The following is an 18,547-nucleotide window of genomic DNA, read 5'->3' as shown; positions in this document are numbered from 1 at the left end:
AAAGTTCAGTCTTAGAAGCTGGTTGATGATTTTCTGAAGTAATCAAACACATTCAGTGGTGTTGAGGTCTGGACTCTGGGGTGGTCAGTCCACTGTTCAGCTTCTTTGTTTGATGTGTCCGTCTCCTTTTCTCAGTAAGGTTCTTCTTGACGGCTACACGTCCTTTCAGACCCACAGCGCTGAGTCGTCTTCTCACAGTGGAAGGATGGACAGAAACACCTGTGGATGTTTTCAGATCTGAAGCAGCTTGATTTTCTCCTCTCTCTCAGAGATGAGAGCTTTAAGTGCTGTTTATCTGATGGGGGCAGTTTTGGTGTCGGCCAGCTCTTCCAGGCGGTTGTTAGGAGTCTCATTTTCTCTCTGGATTATCACATATCTAATCTCAGAAGTATCTACTGAAAATTACAACTTGTACTTAATAGACTTTTTGACTGAAAATTTAATAAATGAAGGGTGGTCACTAACTTTGCACAGTGATGTGTAGAGGTAGTAATAGTATCTTCTAAGCATCTATATGTAATAGTAATATGTTCCATATGTTTCACATATATATATGTCACATATATATTAACCTCAACCCAAAGCCTAATCCTAACCCTCCCCCTGGCCCTAATCCTAACCTTAACTTCAACCCAAAACCAAATCTTGACCCTCATATGTTTTTGACATGTTACTTAGAGTCAATTGAGTGTTTGTTTCAAAAAGGACCCTCAGAATAAAGTGTCACCAAAATTTCTCACACATAGCAGTGAACAATGCGCCTCATGCACACTCACACTACACACAGAGCTAACAACACTGCAAATAAAACACACTGGCCATTTAGTTCCAGCCACATAACTGCTTTGACTGATCAGGTGCTGACCAGACACAGTCAAACACTATAAGCAGGTCAGGATGGAGTCCTTGATTGTGGTCAGTGTGCTGGGCAGATCTTTAAGGCACATGGACAGCACATCATGGGAGGTTTGGTGTATCTCTACAAAGGGATCTGAAGGATGGACATTCACCAGTGTGAGTGATATTTCATGGAAAGACATTTATCTGGTATTTTTGCACTGGACTGGACTCCATTCAGAGGCTGATCAACTGTAAAACATTTATTCACTGAGCCTGAACTGCACACACCTATACTGACTACCTACACTATAAATAGACCTCTAGGAATGTGCATGGTGCAAACTGCCCTTGTAGATGAACTGCTGAGTAAAAAAACAGTTTACAGTATTTTGCTCTTCACCCTACATGTGTCAATAAGCCAAGACATGTTTGTTTGCTTCTTTAGTTAAAAATGGACAAAAGCACAGACAAAGTTCAGGCCTCAGAAAGGCTGCTACAACTTGTTTTAGCTAATTTGCTACTTTAGCAAATAAGTCCATTTTTTCTGCCCACTACAGACAACAGCATGTCGTCTTAGAAACCACATAAGCAAGTTTATTTGAGATTACTAAATAACTCCACACGATTTGAGGCAAGCGTGATGATTCAGACATGCAGTTATCACAATGCTAATGAGTTACAAGCTTCTATTCCTTCTTAGCTACTATAGCTGTGTCCCATTTCAGGGGCTGCATTTGAAGGCCGACTGCGTCACAGTGGTGCGACTAGACTGTCCCATTTCGAAGGCTCCTTCATATGCGGCCGAGAAATGTGTCCTTCTTTTCCATGGCAATGAAGGATCCAACGGATGGATCCTTCGCCAGCCAGCATATCCTGAGGTTCATTGCTTGCCGGGTGGATTTGAGAACATGGCGTAGTCAGCAGAGGAGTGAACGGCGGCTGAGGAGACGCTTTTGAATGAATGTATTGGGTTTAAACTGATTCGAATAGCGAACGATACAGATGTTTAAAAAATCCAATAAATGTGGTCTGAAGCAAAACTTATGCTAATGTTTTGTTTTGTTTTGGGGAGCAAGGAGAGAGAAGCATCTTCAGCTCTAATAAATGAAAAAATAAAAAAATGAAATCAAAGTTTCTGGCTTCATCTTTAAAGAACTTTAAAAGAACTGACAGGAGCAGCGTTCGTGACGTAACGGTGAGGGCGGGAACAGCGGTGCTGTGACACAAACCGGAAATCTGCCGTAGAGCAGACCATCTCATTTCAGTTCTGCCTTCGTGGGTCCAAGCATCCTTTGAAGGACACATCTTCATAGACCGCGTCCTTCAAAGGATCCAGCCCCTGAATTGGGACTCACTGATTTAGCTTAGTAACACCAGCATGAAACTAAAGAAGCCAACTTGAGACCCCAAACACATCTTGGCTGATCAAACATAATCTATAATCGAAAGTTCAGCATTTCTCACGTTCATCTCAACGATTTAAGCAAAACCCGAAGCCGTAGTTTGGCATGCACTTTATTGAATTTTGATATTGTGAACACCTGAACAGAAAACAGGCATCAAGAAACCCAATGTCCACTCACAAGCAGCCCGACTGTCCTCTCAATCTTTGGACATGGAAACAGAATGGCTTAGCGCGGATAAAGGCCGAATTATACTTCTGCGTCTGCAAATTTCAGCTGGCAGCCAAAGCGTTCAGTTTGTTAACATGCACTAGGGGGCAGTGTTGCATTTACCAAATCAGAATGCACAGAGAATGGAAAATGGCCATCACTTTCCTGCAATCCGTAGACTGAGAATGGATAGAAGTGGTAAAATATTGGCTACAATGAAGAAGATTTTTAAGGCGCAGTGTTTTGTTTGGCTCTGTTTAGTTTTATCTTCCACTACTGGATACATTTCCATGCTCAACTAATCAGCATTGGCTTTGCACCTCAACGTCCAGTTGAGATTTTGGTGTGCGCACATGACCAAACGTGGAGGAGTCTCTGTGTTTCTTCCTCATGCTCTTAAAGAGTTGTTCCTTTTGATTCTGCTTCTGGAAGCTTTTGGACATAAGCAACATAAATAAAAATGAATTTAATTGCACATCAGCTCCTCTGCAAACCTTTGCAAGTTACGATTACCCATAAACCTATCTCTGCTACGCATCTCTGCGCAGAAGTATGAAACGGCCTTAAGACGTATGAGTCAAAGTAAAATGGCACCAACATGAAGCGTCTTCACAGTTTCACGACACACTCCTCTTCTTAGCCGCTACCGTCCCATGACCGGCCGTGAGCAGCGGGATATGAGTGTCACTTCTCGAGGCGCGCATAGTTCCTTCCCACGGGGCATCGAGCCTTCGCGGGGCACCCCCTGGTGGCAGCTCAAGGGACTGCAGCTCCATGAGCTCCAGCTCATGCTTGGCTGCCGTCTCCAGCACCTTCTGCTTGTTGTAGTAGATGACGAAGTTGTTGATGATGGGGTGGATGGGCAACGCGATGGCTATGACGCCGCACAGGAAGCTGATGGCTGCATTGCAGCGGCCCAGCGTGGTCTTGGGGTAGATGTCACCGTATCCCACCGTGGTCATGGTGATGATGGCCCACCAGAACGATTGCGGGATGCTCCGGAAGAGCGTCTCCGGGTGGCTCTGCTCCATGGTGTAGCCGAGTGCCGAAAAGACAAAGATGCCCACGCCCATGTACATGAGCAGCAAGCCGAGCTCCTTGAAGCTGCGCTTGAGCGCGTAGGTCAGTGTCTGCAGGCCCGACGAGTGACGCGCTAGCTTGAAGATGCGGGCCACCCGCATGATGCGCAGCGCCTGCACCGCCTGCTGCACGTTAGCCAGCTCCATGACAGCCGTGCCGAGATGCGTGAGCGTCAGCACTATGTAGAAGGGCATGATGGCCAGGAAGTCCACAGCGTTCATAAAGGACAGCGCAAAGCGCACCTTGTTGGGAGCCGACGCCAGTCGCAGACCAAACTCCACCTGTAACAGCCAAAGGTTAAAGGTAAATGAGAGATGCCTCTAGTCACTACCGAGATGTATTAGGTAGCGCAAGTCAGAACTGTGACTTCTGAGTAGGAAAAACCAACTTGAACAGCCATCCAACTCATAATTCCTACTCGGAAAGTCACCAACGTCCTAGTTGTCAAGAACACAGCATTAGAATTTTTAATGCACTTTAAGCCGAGGTAATTAGCAGCCAAGTGCTCAGGCCTGTATGATCTGTGTAGGTAGCTGTGAAGACTGGCCTGCACACACAGCTGAAGAAGTAGGAAACGGAGCTTCTCCAAGCAAATGGTGCATTTGGTCACTCCTTTAAGCTCATAAACTCATGAATTACTGTAGGGATGTTGCATTTGAAAGCCTGTCAAAATCATCATTGTGAGCTCTGTTTTCCCACAGTTTATGAGCCTCATCTTTGGTCACAATGACTGGCCAGCACATTCTCTAAACCAAGCTAGCAAATGACATATCAAGTTTTGACACATAATATTTATGTGTCAAAATGTACTGATGGCAACATTGTGGCAGTGACTGAAATGTGTCCCACTTTCACACACGTCAGCCATTTTTCTTTTGATAATCCGATCATAATTGGATTTCTGCAGTTGTCTGAGTATTTAAGCAGTCATGTAAACAGCAAACTCAGATTTCTTAGATTGGAGTAAGGTCTAGAAATCCAATTAAAAAATCCGATAAAGAGAGCTGGATTCTAGCTCAGTAATCAGATTTCTCTGTACATGTGAACTCTTACTCTGATTTCTTTCAGATTTCTCAGTCTGTGCATGTGTGAAAACAGACTGTGGTACTGGAAATAAGACGCAGCAAAACACTTTTGGAGAGATGCTGGTTGATGCAGTCAATTTGTTGCAGGCACTGTAGATCATAGCAAGTCGATACAAAATGTATTTATAAACAAAAGCACTCTCTATAGTTTTATGCTGTTCACATGCTGTCATTCTGACAGATTGCAGTAGACTGGAAGCGTTCCATTGTTATGCTGCACCATGCTTGTCACACAAATAATAATAATAATAATCATCATCATCATCATCATTTATAGACAGGTGATAAAGCTTAACAGTAATACAAGAAAATATAAGTATTAATTTAGAATCATATAACAAAATGACAGATCGCATTAAAAGGTAAGCACCAAAGAGACGTAGAGTTTTAATTAAACGCTGAGCTAAAGAGGGACGTTTTTAGATGTTTCTTAAAACTGAGCGCTGAGCTTGACTACCTAATAAAAGGTGAACTGAGCTCCACAGTTTAGACGCAGAATAACTGAACGAGTCTCTCCACGTTTTCTGTATTTTACTGAAGGTATCTGCAGAAGGTCAGTTTCTGCAGATCTAAGATCATAAACAGACAGACACTCTGTGATGTAAGCGGTGCTTTAAGGTCTTTTAGTGCTTTAAAAACTAGGAGCAGAGTCTTAAAATCTCTCCTGAATGATACAGGCAGCCAGTGCAGCTCTTTAAAAGCGGGACTGATCTGATCTCTCTGTGTTGTTTTTGTTAGGATGCTGATGCATTTTGTACGAGTTGTAAGGGATGTATAGTTTTCTTAGGAAGTCCAGTCAGAAGGTCATTACAGTAGTCAAGTCTACTTGTAACAAACGCATGAACAAGTTTCTCTGCGTCGCTCTGAGACAGAAAAGGCCGAACTTTAGCGATATTTCTCAAATGATAAAAAGCTACTTTAGTGACTGTGTTTACATGCGGGATAAAACAGAGCTCAGAGTCTAAGATCACACCAGGTTTCTACTGCAGGTTTGGAATATGAAGCTAAAGAACCAGGTTTCTCATAAAGCAGCTTTCTCTGAGTTTCTGTACCAACGATCAGTATTTCAGTTTTTTCATCATTTAAGTTTAGAAAATTTTGCCTGAGAAATATCTGCCACACAGCTGGTCAGTCTGTCTACAGAGTCTTGATCATCAGAAGGAATGGAAATGTATAACTGGGTGTCATCAGCACAGCTATTAAAATTTATATTATGTTTCCTAATGACATCACCCAGAGGTAGCATGTACATAAATGCAAAGGCCCTAAAACTGAACCTTGAGGGACTCCACAAGAAATGCCAAATCTTTTTGATGAATGATTTCCTACTGAATCCATGAACTGCCTGTTGCCTAAATATGATTTAAACCATTCTAAAACTGTGCACGAGAGCATTCAAGACGTTGGATTAAAATCAAGAGTCAACGGTATCAAAAGCTGCACTAAGATCTAATAAAACCAGAATAGAAGGGTTTTGTGCATCAGTGCTGAGCCTGAGGTCATAAATGACACTTCCACTGTTCTAGTTTGCCACAGAGTGACTGGAAAACAACCATAGAATGGCTGCACGATTTATACCTGAGAATCCCGGATGTTTCCCTAATGGAGTGATTCCACGCGCAGGTTTTAAACCATAGCAGCGCTGTGACAGGAGCAAAGTGAGAGGAACCTGCAGATGGTCCAATTAGCCGATTAACCGAATGAAGACCATCCCAACCTGACAACCCGTTACACACCGTGAACCAGCCGATGCACACCGTCTCGATGGCATCCAGCGTCGGGTGTTCGGCCCGGTTGCCTTCTGCGTCCTCCACCTGGAGGTCCGGGATGGTGCCCAGGCACATGACCACCGACGAGACCAGGATGAAGAGGAAGGAGACCACGGCCACCACGCGGGCAGCCAGGGAGGACTCGGGCTTCTCCATGAGGCGCCACAGGAGCTTCTGCCAGCGCCTCGGCCCGGCCGGCTCACTGTCCAGGCCGTGCAGGTCGTCCAGGAGCAGCCGGACCTTGTCTGCGATCTCGGCCAGCTCCTCCTCCTTCTCGCTCAGGTTGCTCTTGCAGCACTCGTCCAGGCAGCTCAGGTCTATCTTCCAGAACTCCATCTCCTTGATGAAGCAGATGGGGCAGATGCCCCTCTTCATGTGAACCTCGCCGAAGTAGTAGACCTCCACGATGCACTTGAAGGAGTCCGGGTCGCGGTCGAAGTAGAACTCGCGACCGCACGGGTCATAGTCGTCGCACAGCGAGGAGATGACGTCGAAGCTGCGCGCGGGGCAGTTGGCCAGTTCGGCCAGGCGGCTCTCCGGGAAGCGGTTGAGCACGTCCGGCCGGAGCGCGAGCCTCACGCCGCCGATGTTCACGGAGATCTCGCGCTGCTGCTGCTGCTGTTGCCCGTCGCCGCCGGCGCTCTGACCGCTGAAGCTGCTGCGGCGGCTCTTCGGCAACCTCCACATCTCCACCGCGCCGCGCCTCAATCACCACATACCGCGAGAGAGGAGAGAGGAGCGCGCGCGCAGAGCCGGACCGCTCCGGAGATGTTGGTGAAGTTGAGAGCGCTGAGAGGAAAGTGGACGGAGACGCGCGCGGACTGGAGGAAAGCGTGCGCGCGCGGCGCTCCTCTCCTCTCCTCGCTCTCAGTGAGGAGATGATGAAGTGACAGCAGCAGCTTTACCTCTCTCTCTCTCTCTCTCTCTCTCTCTCTCCCCTTCCCTCACCCCCCTCTCTCTCTCGCTCACTTTAACTGTTGATTTTGATTGGCTTGAAGGGGAACCCCACCGAAATTTCCGTAGAATTCAGTGTTTGAGATGCAAACAGAGAGATTCAGAGTGGTTTGGTGTGAAATGGTTCAGATTTCTTTACAGTGGTGGTGATAGGAACCAGGGGTCGCCATGACTACAACACAAATACAGACATTTTATTTACTATCCAGAACCACCAGTGAACCTACACGTGTCTTCTGAGTTTATATGGAATGTTGATGAGTATAGATTATCCTCAAAACTATCATAAAACAATGTCTGAGACATCAGGCAGTGAATTCATAACCAACTTTCATGTAACTTTATACACTCTCAGAAATAAAGGTACTAAACTGTCTCTGGGGCAGTTCCCCTCTTGTCACTGGGGTGGTTCCCTCAAGGGTCCATCTCAGTACCTTTAGTCAGGGAACATAACTGAACCATAATCCACTGAAATGATATTTTCTAAGCTGTACTGACTCCACACACCCCGTCTCGTCTCCAGGCTTTTATTTTACTGTTCTGTTTAAAACATTCGGTTATGAAAAGGTACAAATACGAACTTTTCACCTGGAACAACTTATTTAAGGTTCACAATCAGATCTTAAAACCACTGTAGAACCTTTGAGGGAACATTTACACTGTTTGTACCTTGATGAACAAAAACTGTACCTGCACAGATCCTTTATTTCTAACAGTGTGTGAGGGGGCTTTTAGTGGCATTAAAGGCTTCAGACGTCCTGGTTCCCATCACCACCACTGTGAACAGTTCAGACTCAGTGAGAACAGCATATGATATTTTACACCAAACCACTCTAAACAACTTTGTTTGCATCTTAATCGTTTAATTATGTAGAAAATTTTGAAAAATCAGTGGAATTTCCCTTCAATACACCTTTTTTTTTATTCAACAGCTCTATATTTGCCTTTTTTCTCTCTTTTTTGTCTTCCCCTCCTAATCGATCAGTTGCAGTCGAAAGTAATAACAGTGAAAATTAACAGGGAAAACCATTTTTAAAAAATCAGAAAATACATTTTTAAAAAGTACATTACATTAATTACAGTACTGCTGCAATAAACAATGCTGTCCCACAGAGACTCTTTTAGAACTCTTACAACTGTAATCACAAAGGCAAAAGTAATAAACCTCACAGAATGAGGTTGTGATCAGCTTATTTCCTTAATTAAATCAGACCAAACTATCATCTATGTAGTTTACATTGATCAGCCATAACATTACGACCACCTCGTTGTTTCTACGCTCATTGTCCATTTGATCAGCTCCACTTACTATATAGGTGAACTTTGTAGTTCTACAGTTACAGACTGTAGTCCATCTGTTTCTCTGCATACTTTGTTAGCCCCCTTTTACCCTGTTCTTCACTGGTCAGGACCCCGATGGACCCTCACAGAGCAGGTACTGTTTGGGTGGTGGATCATTCTCAGCACTGCAGTAACACTGACGTGGTGGTGGTGTGTTAGTGTGTGTTGCGCTGGTCTGAGTGGATCAGACACAGCAGTGCTGCTGGAGTTTTTAAACACCTCAGTGTCACTGCTGGACAGAGAATAGTCCACCAACCAAAAATATCCAGCCAACAGCGTCTTGTGTGCAGCATCCTGTGACCACTGATGAAGGACTAGAGGATGACCAACACAAACTGTGCAGCAGCAGATGAGCTATCGTCTCTGACTTTACATCTACAAGGTGGACTGACAAAGTAGGAGTGTCTAATAGAGTGGACAGTGAGTGGACACTGTTTAAAAACTCCAGCAGCACTGCTGTGTCTGATCCACTCATACCAGCACAACACACACTAACACACCACCACCACGTCAGTGTTACTGCAGTGCTGAGAATGACCCACCACCCAAATAGTACCTGCTCTGTGAGGGTCCATGGGGGTCCTGACCAGTGAAGAACAGGGTCAAAGGGGACTAACAAAGTATGCAGAGAAACAGATGGACTACAGTCTGTAACTGTAGAACTACAAAGTGCACCTATATAGTAAGTGGAGCTGAACAAGGAGGTGGTCATAATGTTATGCCTGATGGGTGTAAACCCTGTTTCACATCTGTATAGCCAACAGTCACTGCAGAGTCCAGTTATTACTGAGGTGTCGCTCTCAGGACAAGTTTTTGTCTCCCTCTACAGGTCATGCACTGCTGTTACCAAAGCAAGAACATTTAATCTGTCCTGGTGCAAATCACACATACAGATTTTAGATTTTATGAACAGCTAATTAGTTAATCCTCATATTATAATCACTTGTTCATAGTAAAGATATCATATGTAACAATGAATATAATTAATAATGATTTTTCTCCGGTTGTCATGTGTGCTGAGGGTCCAATTTTGTTCCCCTCCTTCATGTGGTGTGAACTATCCGTGGTTCTCACTACTACAGGTGCGGTTCTGTTAGGTTAGGGCCCTAAAGCAGAGGGAAGTTTCTTAAAGATTATAAAATAGCATGTTAAATTGACCTCAATATCATCCAAAAGAACCAAAACATATGTGTGTTAGCTGTGTAAAACATATTTCTTATTCAAATTAACCCCCAAAATCACAGATGCGTATAAAATCTATACAGAAAATTGAAAACATATCATCATAATTTTATGTTAACTCTGTCATCTCCATTAAATTAGTCATAAAATTTGAAGCCAAAAAAATGTCTTAGTCATTTATTTAGAGATAACATAAAATTGGGTCAAATTGAGCCTAAATATAATAGACAATAGGAGGGTTTAGAGAGTCTTGGACTAAATTATTCTCCTGTAAAGTTGGTCTTGGCCTAGAATTGATCAGCATCTCAGAAACCATAAACCATTCAAGCATGCAAAGAGAAACGAGTAGCTAATAGGAAAGAGTAGCCAACAATCGTTATGAACTACGTGCAGTGAAAGGAATAGTTCATCCAGAAATGCTAATGTTGCTAACAGTGAATGAAAGTGCATAGATACCAGTTAGCATTATGCAAATGGAATCCCGATAATTACTACCAAACACTGAATACACCTAAGTTACACAGCAGTTTAGCCCCGCCCACTCACACTGAAGTTATAAGAAATGTTTCAGCCTCGACTGCTTTCTGAATGAGGCGTAATACAGGGCAGCCAATTAGAACAGAGCTCATTTACATATATCAGTCTTTTTCTACTCCACCTGCTGACCCTGAACAGCTTCTGCAGAGCACTGCCTCTCAGAGAGAGTAAGAGAAGGTGAACACAATCAATAGACAAAGCCTACAAGTGAGAGAGGCCTACAGAGAACTCAATGCAGACTCTCCTGTCCATCAGTCCAGCACATCATTCTGATGGACTACTATGTTACATAGACCTGCATTCACAAGATAAAAAAGGTTCTGTAACATAAGACAGGTCGAGAGGCACTTACTGTAGCTCCCGATGGAAAAAACACATCTAAACTCTCTATTGCAGCCACATCTTGTACAGTTCTCTCAGAGTTCACCTGGATTTCAAAAGCTACACTTTGAAGGCGGGGAATGAAGTGCAGGTGTGGCTGCAGCACACAAAGACAGACTTTTTCACAGAGCGCTGCCACTTCATTTATAATTGATATGTAGAACTTTTCCCATACAGTCTATCCTTCTCCTCACGCAGAAGACCACATCACACCGATCACACATTCAGCTACAGTATAATCAAAAAGGAAGCAGCTTTGAGCAAGAGCTTCCTCAATTGAATCTAAAGAAACGTGTCTTTCACGAGAAGTTTTAAAAAAAAGTCCAAAAATGTGCTTTATTGCTTTCAATGGATCATGCAGCACAAATAAAAGACACCACATGGTGGCCTGAAAGCCGTTAGCAACCAGAAGACAGACTTCCACTGCTTTTTAAAGCAGCGTTTCTCTTTCCACCATAGCACTTAGCACCGTAATTACAGATCCTGTCCTACTGAATAGAATTTGAATGTGAAAAGGCTGCATGCATGTAGTTTATTTCCTCACGGCTGGATAGATGGTGAAACTGCAGTGCTCAGTCCTAAACAGGCTGTGATTTTTCATGAGACCAAAATAGAGGCTTCTACAGTCACAAAGACACCAGGTCCTGCTTCTGCTTAGTTCCAAAATACTGAATGTTATAGTTTGGTGGACAAAATAACACTTTTTCCCTCTTACTGTAAATGTGGGATCTGACGGTCTCCTTCTTTACTCTGCTGAAAGAGGCCCATTGGAAACCATTATGATTGAAACTCAATGATTTTGCTTTCTAATAAGAATTGACCTAATGATTTTCAATCGAGGCCTCTAAAGGCCTCTGTAAAACCGCTGTAAAACACCTAATAGGAAACCATTAACTGCATTTAGAATCAGCCATTGGTCACCTGTTAAACCATTAGGATCCTTTACATTGTGATATCAACCCATTAAAAAAGCCCAAACTCATTTTTACAACAGAAACACAATGGTTTCTATGGGTTTTTTCAGCAGGGTAGTTTTACATTGGAGCTACAAGGCTAATGAAACTAACAAGTAATGGAAACCTACACCTCACTACTTAGCACTGTGCTAACAGCATGTCTAAATCATCACACTCTTGCCTCAAACCAAAAACAAACACAATTCAGGCTTGTCCGTGGCTGCTACTACTGCTTTTAGCCATGTGGTGTATGTTCGTCCATGTTTATAGATAAAAGTGTGTTGTATAGTGTCAGAAACCACATAATCAAGTCTATTAAATATTACTTAATATCTCCACACGATTTGAGGGCAAATGTGTGATGATTTAGCTCTGTTTTAAAGACCAAAATCATCATAGAGCCAGCTGCAATGATGCACGCCCTCCATAAGGGGGCGCCAGATATGAAGCAAGAAGAAGGAAACTCTCAGGATACAAATAAAGAAGACAGGTAGCTTTTTAAACCATTGCATTATATTCTAAACCTAAACTGGATTAAAAATATAATAGAGAAATAAGAATTTAATAAGTCATACATAGTATTCAATAGCTTTAGCGTAAAACTGGAGTGTGTGGCTTATGTTTTTGGTCTTACTAGCTGCGCGGCCTTTACCTTGCTAACTAGCAAGTTAGTGGAATAAAGTAATGAATCTGTAACAGCAGTTAAGTTTTTTTCCTCGCAGCTGGATAGATGGTGAAACTGCAGTGCTCAGTCAGAGGCTTCTACAGTCACAAACACACCAGGTCGTGTTTCTGCTTAGTTCCAAAATACTGAATGTTATAGTTTGGTGGACAAAAAGACACTTTCTCCCTCTTACTGTAAATGTGGGATCTGACGGTTTCCTTCTTTACTCTGCTGAAAGAGGCCCGTTGGAAACCATTATGATTGAAACTCAATGATTTTCCTTTCTAATAAGAATTGACTTAATGGTTTTCAGTCGAGGCCCCTAGTTTGCTGTAAAACACCTTTAGATCCTAATAGGAAACCATTAACTGCATTTAGAATAAGCCACTGGTCACCTGTTAAACCATTAGGATTCTTTACATTGTGATATCAACCCATTAAAAACTCATAACAAAACCACCAGGAACCAACAGAAACACAGTGGTTTCTATGGGGTTTTTCAGCCTTGACTTATAAACTTTACCCCCACTAATAAAGCAACAGAGCAGCCCTTAAGATGAGATGCTTTGCTTACATGCTATCATGCTAACGTGCTTGCACTGCTATTATTACAAGATCCTGGACACAAATGATGTGATTTAATGTTTAGACAGTGCAGGACCTGTTTGTACTGAGTGAGACTTTGTTACAGGCCTTGTTTGTTGCAGAGCAGAAGAATATGAGATCATTTTAAACCAGTCATGATGGGTTTCTCTGACCTGTCATTAGGGCCTATATTACAGTATTACAGTATACACTGCAAATTGTTCAGTGCTTGCCAAGATTTCAATTCTTAGATCTGGAAATATGAGATTAACTATCTTGTTGTTTTCTACTTTCTATCTTTGAATTCTTAAACTGATCATAAATATTAAACATAAATGTTTTTTATGCCTCATTTAAAATTGAGTAATTTACTGATAAAACAAGCTACATTCAAGTTTTTTGATAGTGATTCAAACTCAAGTTCTGTTGCTTGATTTAAGAATCAGAACACATAAGGCATATATATATATATATATATATATATATATATATATATATATATAATGGCAATTTGCCCAACTTGATTCACCTACACTGCAAAAAAAATGATATCTTCACAAGAGAAATCAGCCTAAATCTAGTCTAAATATCTAATATTTCTCATTCTAAAATGGTTGTACGAATATTAGATGATTCTAACACTTATTTTTAGACTTTTTTTACATGTTTAAAGTAATTTTATAAAGAAAAATCAGCTCACTATAATGGCAGATAATTTAGCTGGTTTCAGGCATATTTCTTACAATAAGCAAAATTATCTGCCAATACAGTAAGATGATTTTGCTTAATAAAATTACTCAAAACAAGTAAAGAATATCAGGAAATAAGTTAAATAATCTTATTATAAGCTTACAACAATCTTAAAATGAGGAATATTTGATATATTGACTAGATTTAAGACAATTTTCCTTACGAGTAAACCACTTTTTTTGCAGTGTAGCAGGAAATTAAGGGACACCTTGATTTTCACTGCTTGAACTTGGTGACCTCAGTTTATTAGGAAAGTAATGTCACTTTGTCTTTCACTCCTTTGTTATTGTGTATCTGTATCTGACTCAGCGAGTGAGAACATCCAGTTTCTCTTCACTTTCCTCTGCTGAGGTTTCTTCATTCCCTGTTTTTCGGGTTTGGTTTTATTTCATTTAGAATTTTTTCTCTCCATTTTTTTCAGTGGTCCAATGTCTCTCTTTCTCTCTCTCTCTGTTCAGCGGTCAGTAAATGTGGAGGGAAATTTCTCTTGCAGTCCTTGTTGTGATGCCAGTAAAATCAGTTTCCTGTTTCAAGACGTCTTCTCTGAGATTCAGGCCTTGTTTTAAATGAAATCTGGGTTTAAACTGACCTGTTTCAAGATGAGCCAACTTGTTTCAAGTAACAGCATAATCACACTCCACTAGGATTCAGTCATTTCCACTAAACCCTACTATGGTGTTGATGTGTTTGTTACTCAGTGGTCTGGTGGACCCACCACATTATTGTTTTTTAAATCAATACAGTCATAAAAATTTGTGTAAAAATACCAGATGTTTAAAATATCACAAGTGTCCAGCGTAGGGTTCTCCTTTAGCAGCTGTAGCCAGTCAGCAGCCTGTCCATGTTGTCCACACAGACACACACACACACACACTAACAGAAGGCCATGTAGGAGGAGAACAGAGTGAAGGACACAGCACCTCCACACTTTTACTCCCCGTGGGTTCAGCCCAACACCACATGTGTAATATAAATGTGTGGGGGGTGAACAGAGTGAAGACACTGAAAATGGGTTATTTTATATGTTCTTCAAAGACCAAGAAATCTGAGGTTGAAATAATAATAAAGCACATCATTTTCTCTTTTGGTAAACATTTTAAATGGGCTCCACAGACCCCAACACCACACAAGGGTTAAATTACTGATGTATTTCCTTCCTCACTGGCCTTCTTTCAGTGTGTTACAATTAAGAGTGCAGAAAAATTGAATTAAGAATTATGTGCTAAAATTCAATGTGTTTCAAATATTACTGCACTGGATTAAGTCTGACCTTGAGTAATTTGATCTAAAAAAACACAGCATTTTCTGCTTATTTCCAACATCTAAACTCTTATCAGAGCTACTTATTTTTCTTCTTTTAAGATTTCATGTCAAGTAAAATGATGGATGGACAGATAATTTCACTGGTACTAAGTCATTTTCTCAAATTCGGTGTTTATTTATTGTACTTTAGCGAATCTTTTTTGGCAGTGTATTATCCTATGTGTTTTGTTTTGTACTTCAGAAATGGTTCATGTTCACTAACCATGACCCCACCCCCCCCCACCCACCCCCCCGCTGTAAGCATTAACACTTCACTGGCTGTAGTTTCTTATGTGATCAATAGTTGAGGGCTACTGAATATCCTCCACAGGTCTGAAGACAAGCTAAAAAGGAACCGTGTTTGCTTGATTTCTCTGGGATTCAGGTCAGGCTTGTTCCTCTGCATCTCAATGGCATTAATGCCAGCAACAGTGTCCAGTGAAAACAGTGAAAGTTGTCAGCAAACCATCAGAGACAAACTAGTTTTTCTAGATTGCTGGTCAGCAGCAATGGAAGTCAATATGCTGGTCACCAGCAAAAATGGCACACTGCTGTTATCAGAACAAAACAAAACAGAATCTCTAAAATCTTAACTTTACAGGAGAAGAAAAACATACTGTACTTCTACTGTAAGTCAACAGAACCAGACTTTTCTCCAAGTCATTTTGGGCCGTTTCTTTTGGTCCATTCATCATGAAATTTACACACAATGTAAAGAGCAACAGGCATTTTCAAATTATGTCAACAACTGAACAACGTTAAAAATGGAGATACAAGGTTTTGTTTTGGATGCTGTTATGCTGGTCAACCAGCATGACCCTATTGGGTGACCAACAAAACAAGCACATGACAAGTATAAACCAGCTTTGACCATGTGAAATTTTATTCAGCAGGGATGATGCTCACTGGTGAGATATAAGCTCCATTTATTTGTTAGCTACATTAGTCTCACAGCTTCTGCGCAAAACCAAAGACGCAAACTTTAGACACCAAACATGTCTTGGCTGATCCACTACGTTTGAAGTAGACATAAAATTTGACATTATAGCTGAACCATTATTTTAAAACTATGCCATATTTAATAGATAAACAAAAAGAGACAACAGATCACTACATCATCTCTGACATTAGTGCTGATTTAAAAGGCTCCCTTTAACGGGGTACATGGTGGACACCGAGTAGCCTTTAGCTATTGATCAAATAAGACATACTGCACCCAGTGAAGTGCTAATGCAATACAAACCATCTGCAAAGCACAGAACAAAACACAGGATAATACACTGTAATACAGTATAATAGTAGTCCCTAATGATTAGTTAGTGTTACACAAAGAAACCCTTTATGATTGGTACAAAATCATCATCTTACATTCTCCTGCTTTGGAACAAACATGTTCTGTAACAAACAGTAGTCTCACTGAGTACAAACAGGTCCTGTACTATCACACTTCTGTAGTTCTTACCTAGTATCCCCTCTCCAGGGGCAGTTAGCCAAGGGCCAGGCAGCTCCCTACACAGAGTACTCCATCACAGCCTTGACTGACCAAGAAAGAACTGCCTTTCCTCCTCACATAGTAAGATGACCAGATCTCTGAAATGAAAAACCTGGATATTTCCAGTTTGGCAGTCAAAATATCATTATAAGTTTTTTATCTACGAAATAAAAACGGGGACAGTTCCACTTTCCTGTATTTTGACCATGGTAACATGGTACTATAATAAACTATGGTGTAGTAATAAACTGATATGCCATATGTCACATACGGATAATAAATAACCGCCCTACATAGTTCATGTGCATTGTTGCTGTGTTTTAAGTGTTTTAAGTGTTTGTCTATCTATTTATGTGCCAGACTACCGAAGACAATTCATGCATTTAATGGGCAATAAAGTTGTCTTATCTTATCTTATGGTTGGCTGTAAAAGTGACACAGTTTAAAACAATGATGCACTATTTGTACATTGCATGGCAGCTACATTCAAGTAGACTGTATGCCTGTACAAATCAGAGCCCACCTATCACCTGGTAGTATGATTCACGTCCTGTAAACCCACCCCTGCTTTAACCCCTGGGTTACTTCGTGTCTTGAAAAGTTTTCTGTGATGTTGTGGCCTCACTTGACACTTACTAGCTTCTGGTCGAGTTTTACACAGCAGTGTTCTCTAAAACACGTGTCAGGCTCCAGTCCTCGCAGGCAAAAACACTGCAGACTTCAGCTCACTGCTCCATTAAACACACCTGATTCAGCTCAGCAGCTAATTAGCAGGGTCTAAACGAACTGAATTCAGAGCGTTAGATGAGGGTAAACGCTGATCTCCGCAGCACTTTGGCCCGAAAGGTCCCCAGAATGACATGCCTGCTCAAAAACTAGGTGAGCCAGTGGGAGAAGTGGTTAGCACATAGCAGCAGCAGCCCCCTCTGTTGGCCAAAACAAGCACAACGCGAGACGTCTGCCTGTCTGCTGCAGGTCTTTCTCAGGATCTTCAGACGATGGGGACAGGCCAGCAAAAACGGGGACTCAGAAAACAGGGATATCTGGTTACTCTATCACACACACACACCTGCACTGCTCAAACTAAATTGCTTTCACAAACTCCAATATGATCATACGCATATAAAACATGGAATAATGATACATTCAATAATTGTAAATAAATGTAATTTGCACTGGTACAAATGTAAACATAAAATTCAAAAAAAATTATAAAAAACAAAATATATATAACGTCGCCAGATTCAGGTGATTTCACAATGAAACTGTGTCAACATCAAGTAAAAACCCTCTAGCGATACTTTATCCCAGTGTTCCTCCTGTACAGCACATATACGCTTATGAGACACACCAAGTACAACTGAGCGTTAAAAGGACAGTCAGGCAGTGAAGGAAATATCATATAGCCTGTACTTTGTCTGTATGTCTATGTTTAGGAATGCAGTTTGCACAGTGCTGACTGCTGAGGATTCTACTTCTTAGTTACATCAGTCTCAAAGCTCCAGTGCAGAACTAAAGAACCAACTGCAGACACCAAACACGTCTTAGCTGATCAGCTATTGTGGAGTGAAGGGGTAAGTTGTGAAAATTTTTGCCACACTGTTTCGTTTAACTTCTAAATGAATATTTCATTATACGCTCTATTTAGGTGAGCACTACATTTTCACCACACGGTGGAGCCAAAGGACAAGCTTAAAAATTATGATTCTTCAAGGGTTCTTTAGTAAAGAAAATGGTTCTGTATAGAACACTCAAATAACCATCTGCATGATTAAAGGGTTATTTTTATAATGAAAGGGTTCTTCAGTAATGGAGAATGTGTTGAAGATGGTTCTGTATAGGACTCTGGATAGCACCACGAAGGGTCCTTTTATTGTTATGATGTCAGGCTTGTTACAGTAGAAGAACACTTTTTGGTGCTATATAGAACCCTTTCACAATGCAAAGAACCCTTTAATCATGTAACGTGCTCTTTAAATGTTCATGGTTCTATATAGAACCATTTTCTTTACAAAA

At 41.5% G+C, this 18,547-nt stretch overlaps 1 protein-coding gene across 1 annotated transcript; it reads right to left on the bottom strand.

Annotated features, from left to right (window-relative positions):
• Positions 1-2,337: 2,337 nt before the first annotated feature.
• kcnf1b (potassium voltage-gated channel, subfamily F, member 1b) lies at positions 2,338-7,235 on the bottom strand. The gene is made up of 2 exons (XM_036575195.1): positions 6,355-7,235; positions 2,338-3,814 (listed from the first exon to the last, which is right to left on the bottom strand). Exons 1-2 carry the CDS (start codon positions 7,072-7,074, stop codon positions 3,071-3,073), a joined length of 1,464 nt encoding a protein of 487 aa, XP_036431088.1. The 5' UTR covers positions 7,075-7,235; the 3' UTR covers positions 2,338-3,070.
• Positions 7,236-18,547: the final 11,312 nt, after the last annotated feature.

Source organism: Colossoma macropomum, unplaced genomic scaffold (genome assembly GCF_904425465.1).
Source record: "Colossoma macropomum unplaced genomic scaffold, Colossoma_macropomum, whole genome shotgun sequence".
In the NCBI taxonomy this organism is placed as follows: domain Eukaryota; kingdom Metazoa; phylum Chordata; class Actinopteri; order Characiformes; family Serrasalmidae; genus Colossoma; species Colossoma macropomum.
Note: the sequence above shows the minus strand (reverse complement) of the source record. Positions and strands in the feature narration are given on the sequence as shown.

What these genes read in the sequence shown, in the direction of transcription:
- kcnf1b (XM_036575195.1), bottom strand. Translation starts at nt 7,074, where the DNA reads ATGTGGAGGTTGCCGAAGAGCCGCCGCAGCAGCTTCAGCGGTCAGAGC. An exon ending in TGTGCATCGGCTGGTTCACG is followed by an intron (nt 3,815 to 6,354) that starts GTGTGTAACGGG and finishes TGGCTGTTACAG; the next exon opens with GTGGAGTTTGGTCTGCGACT.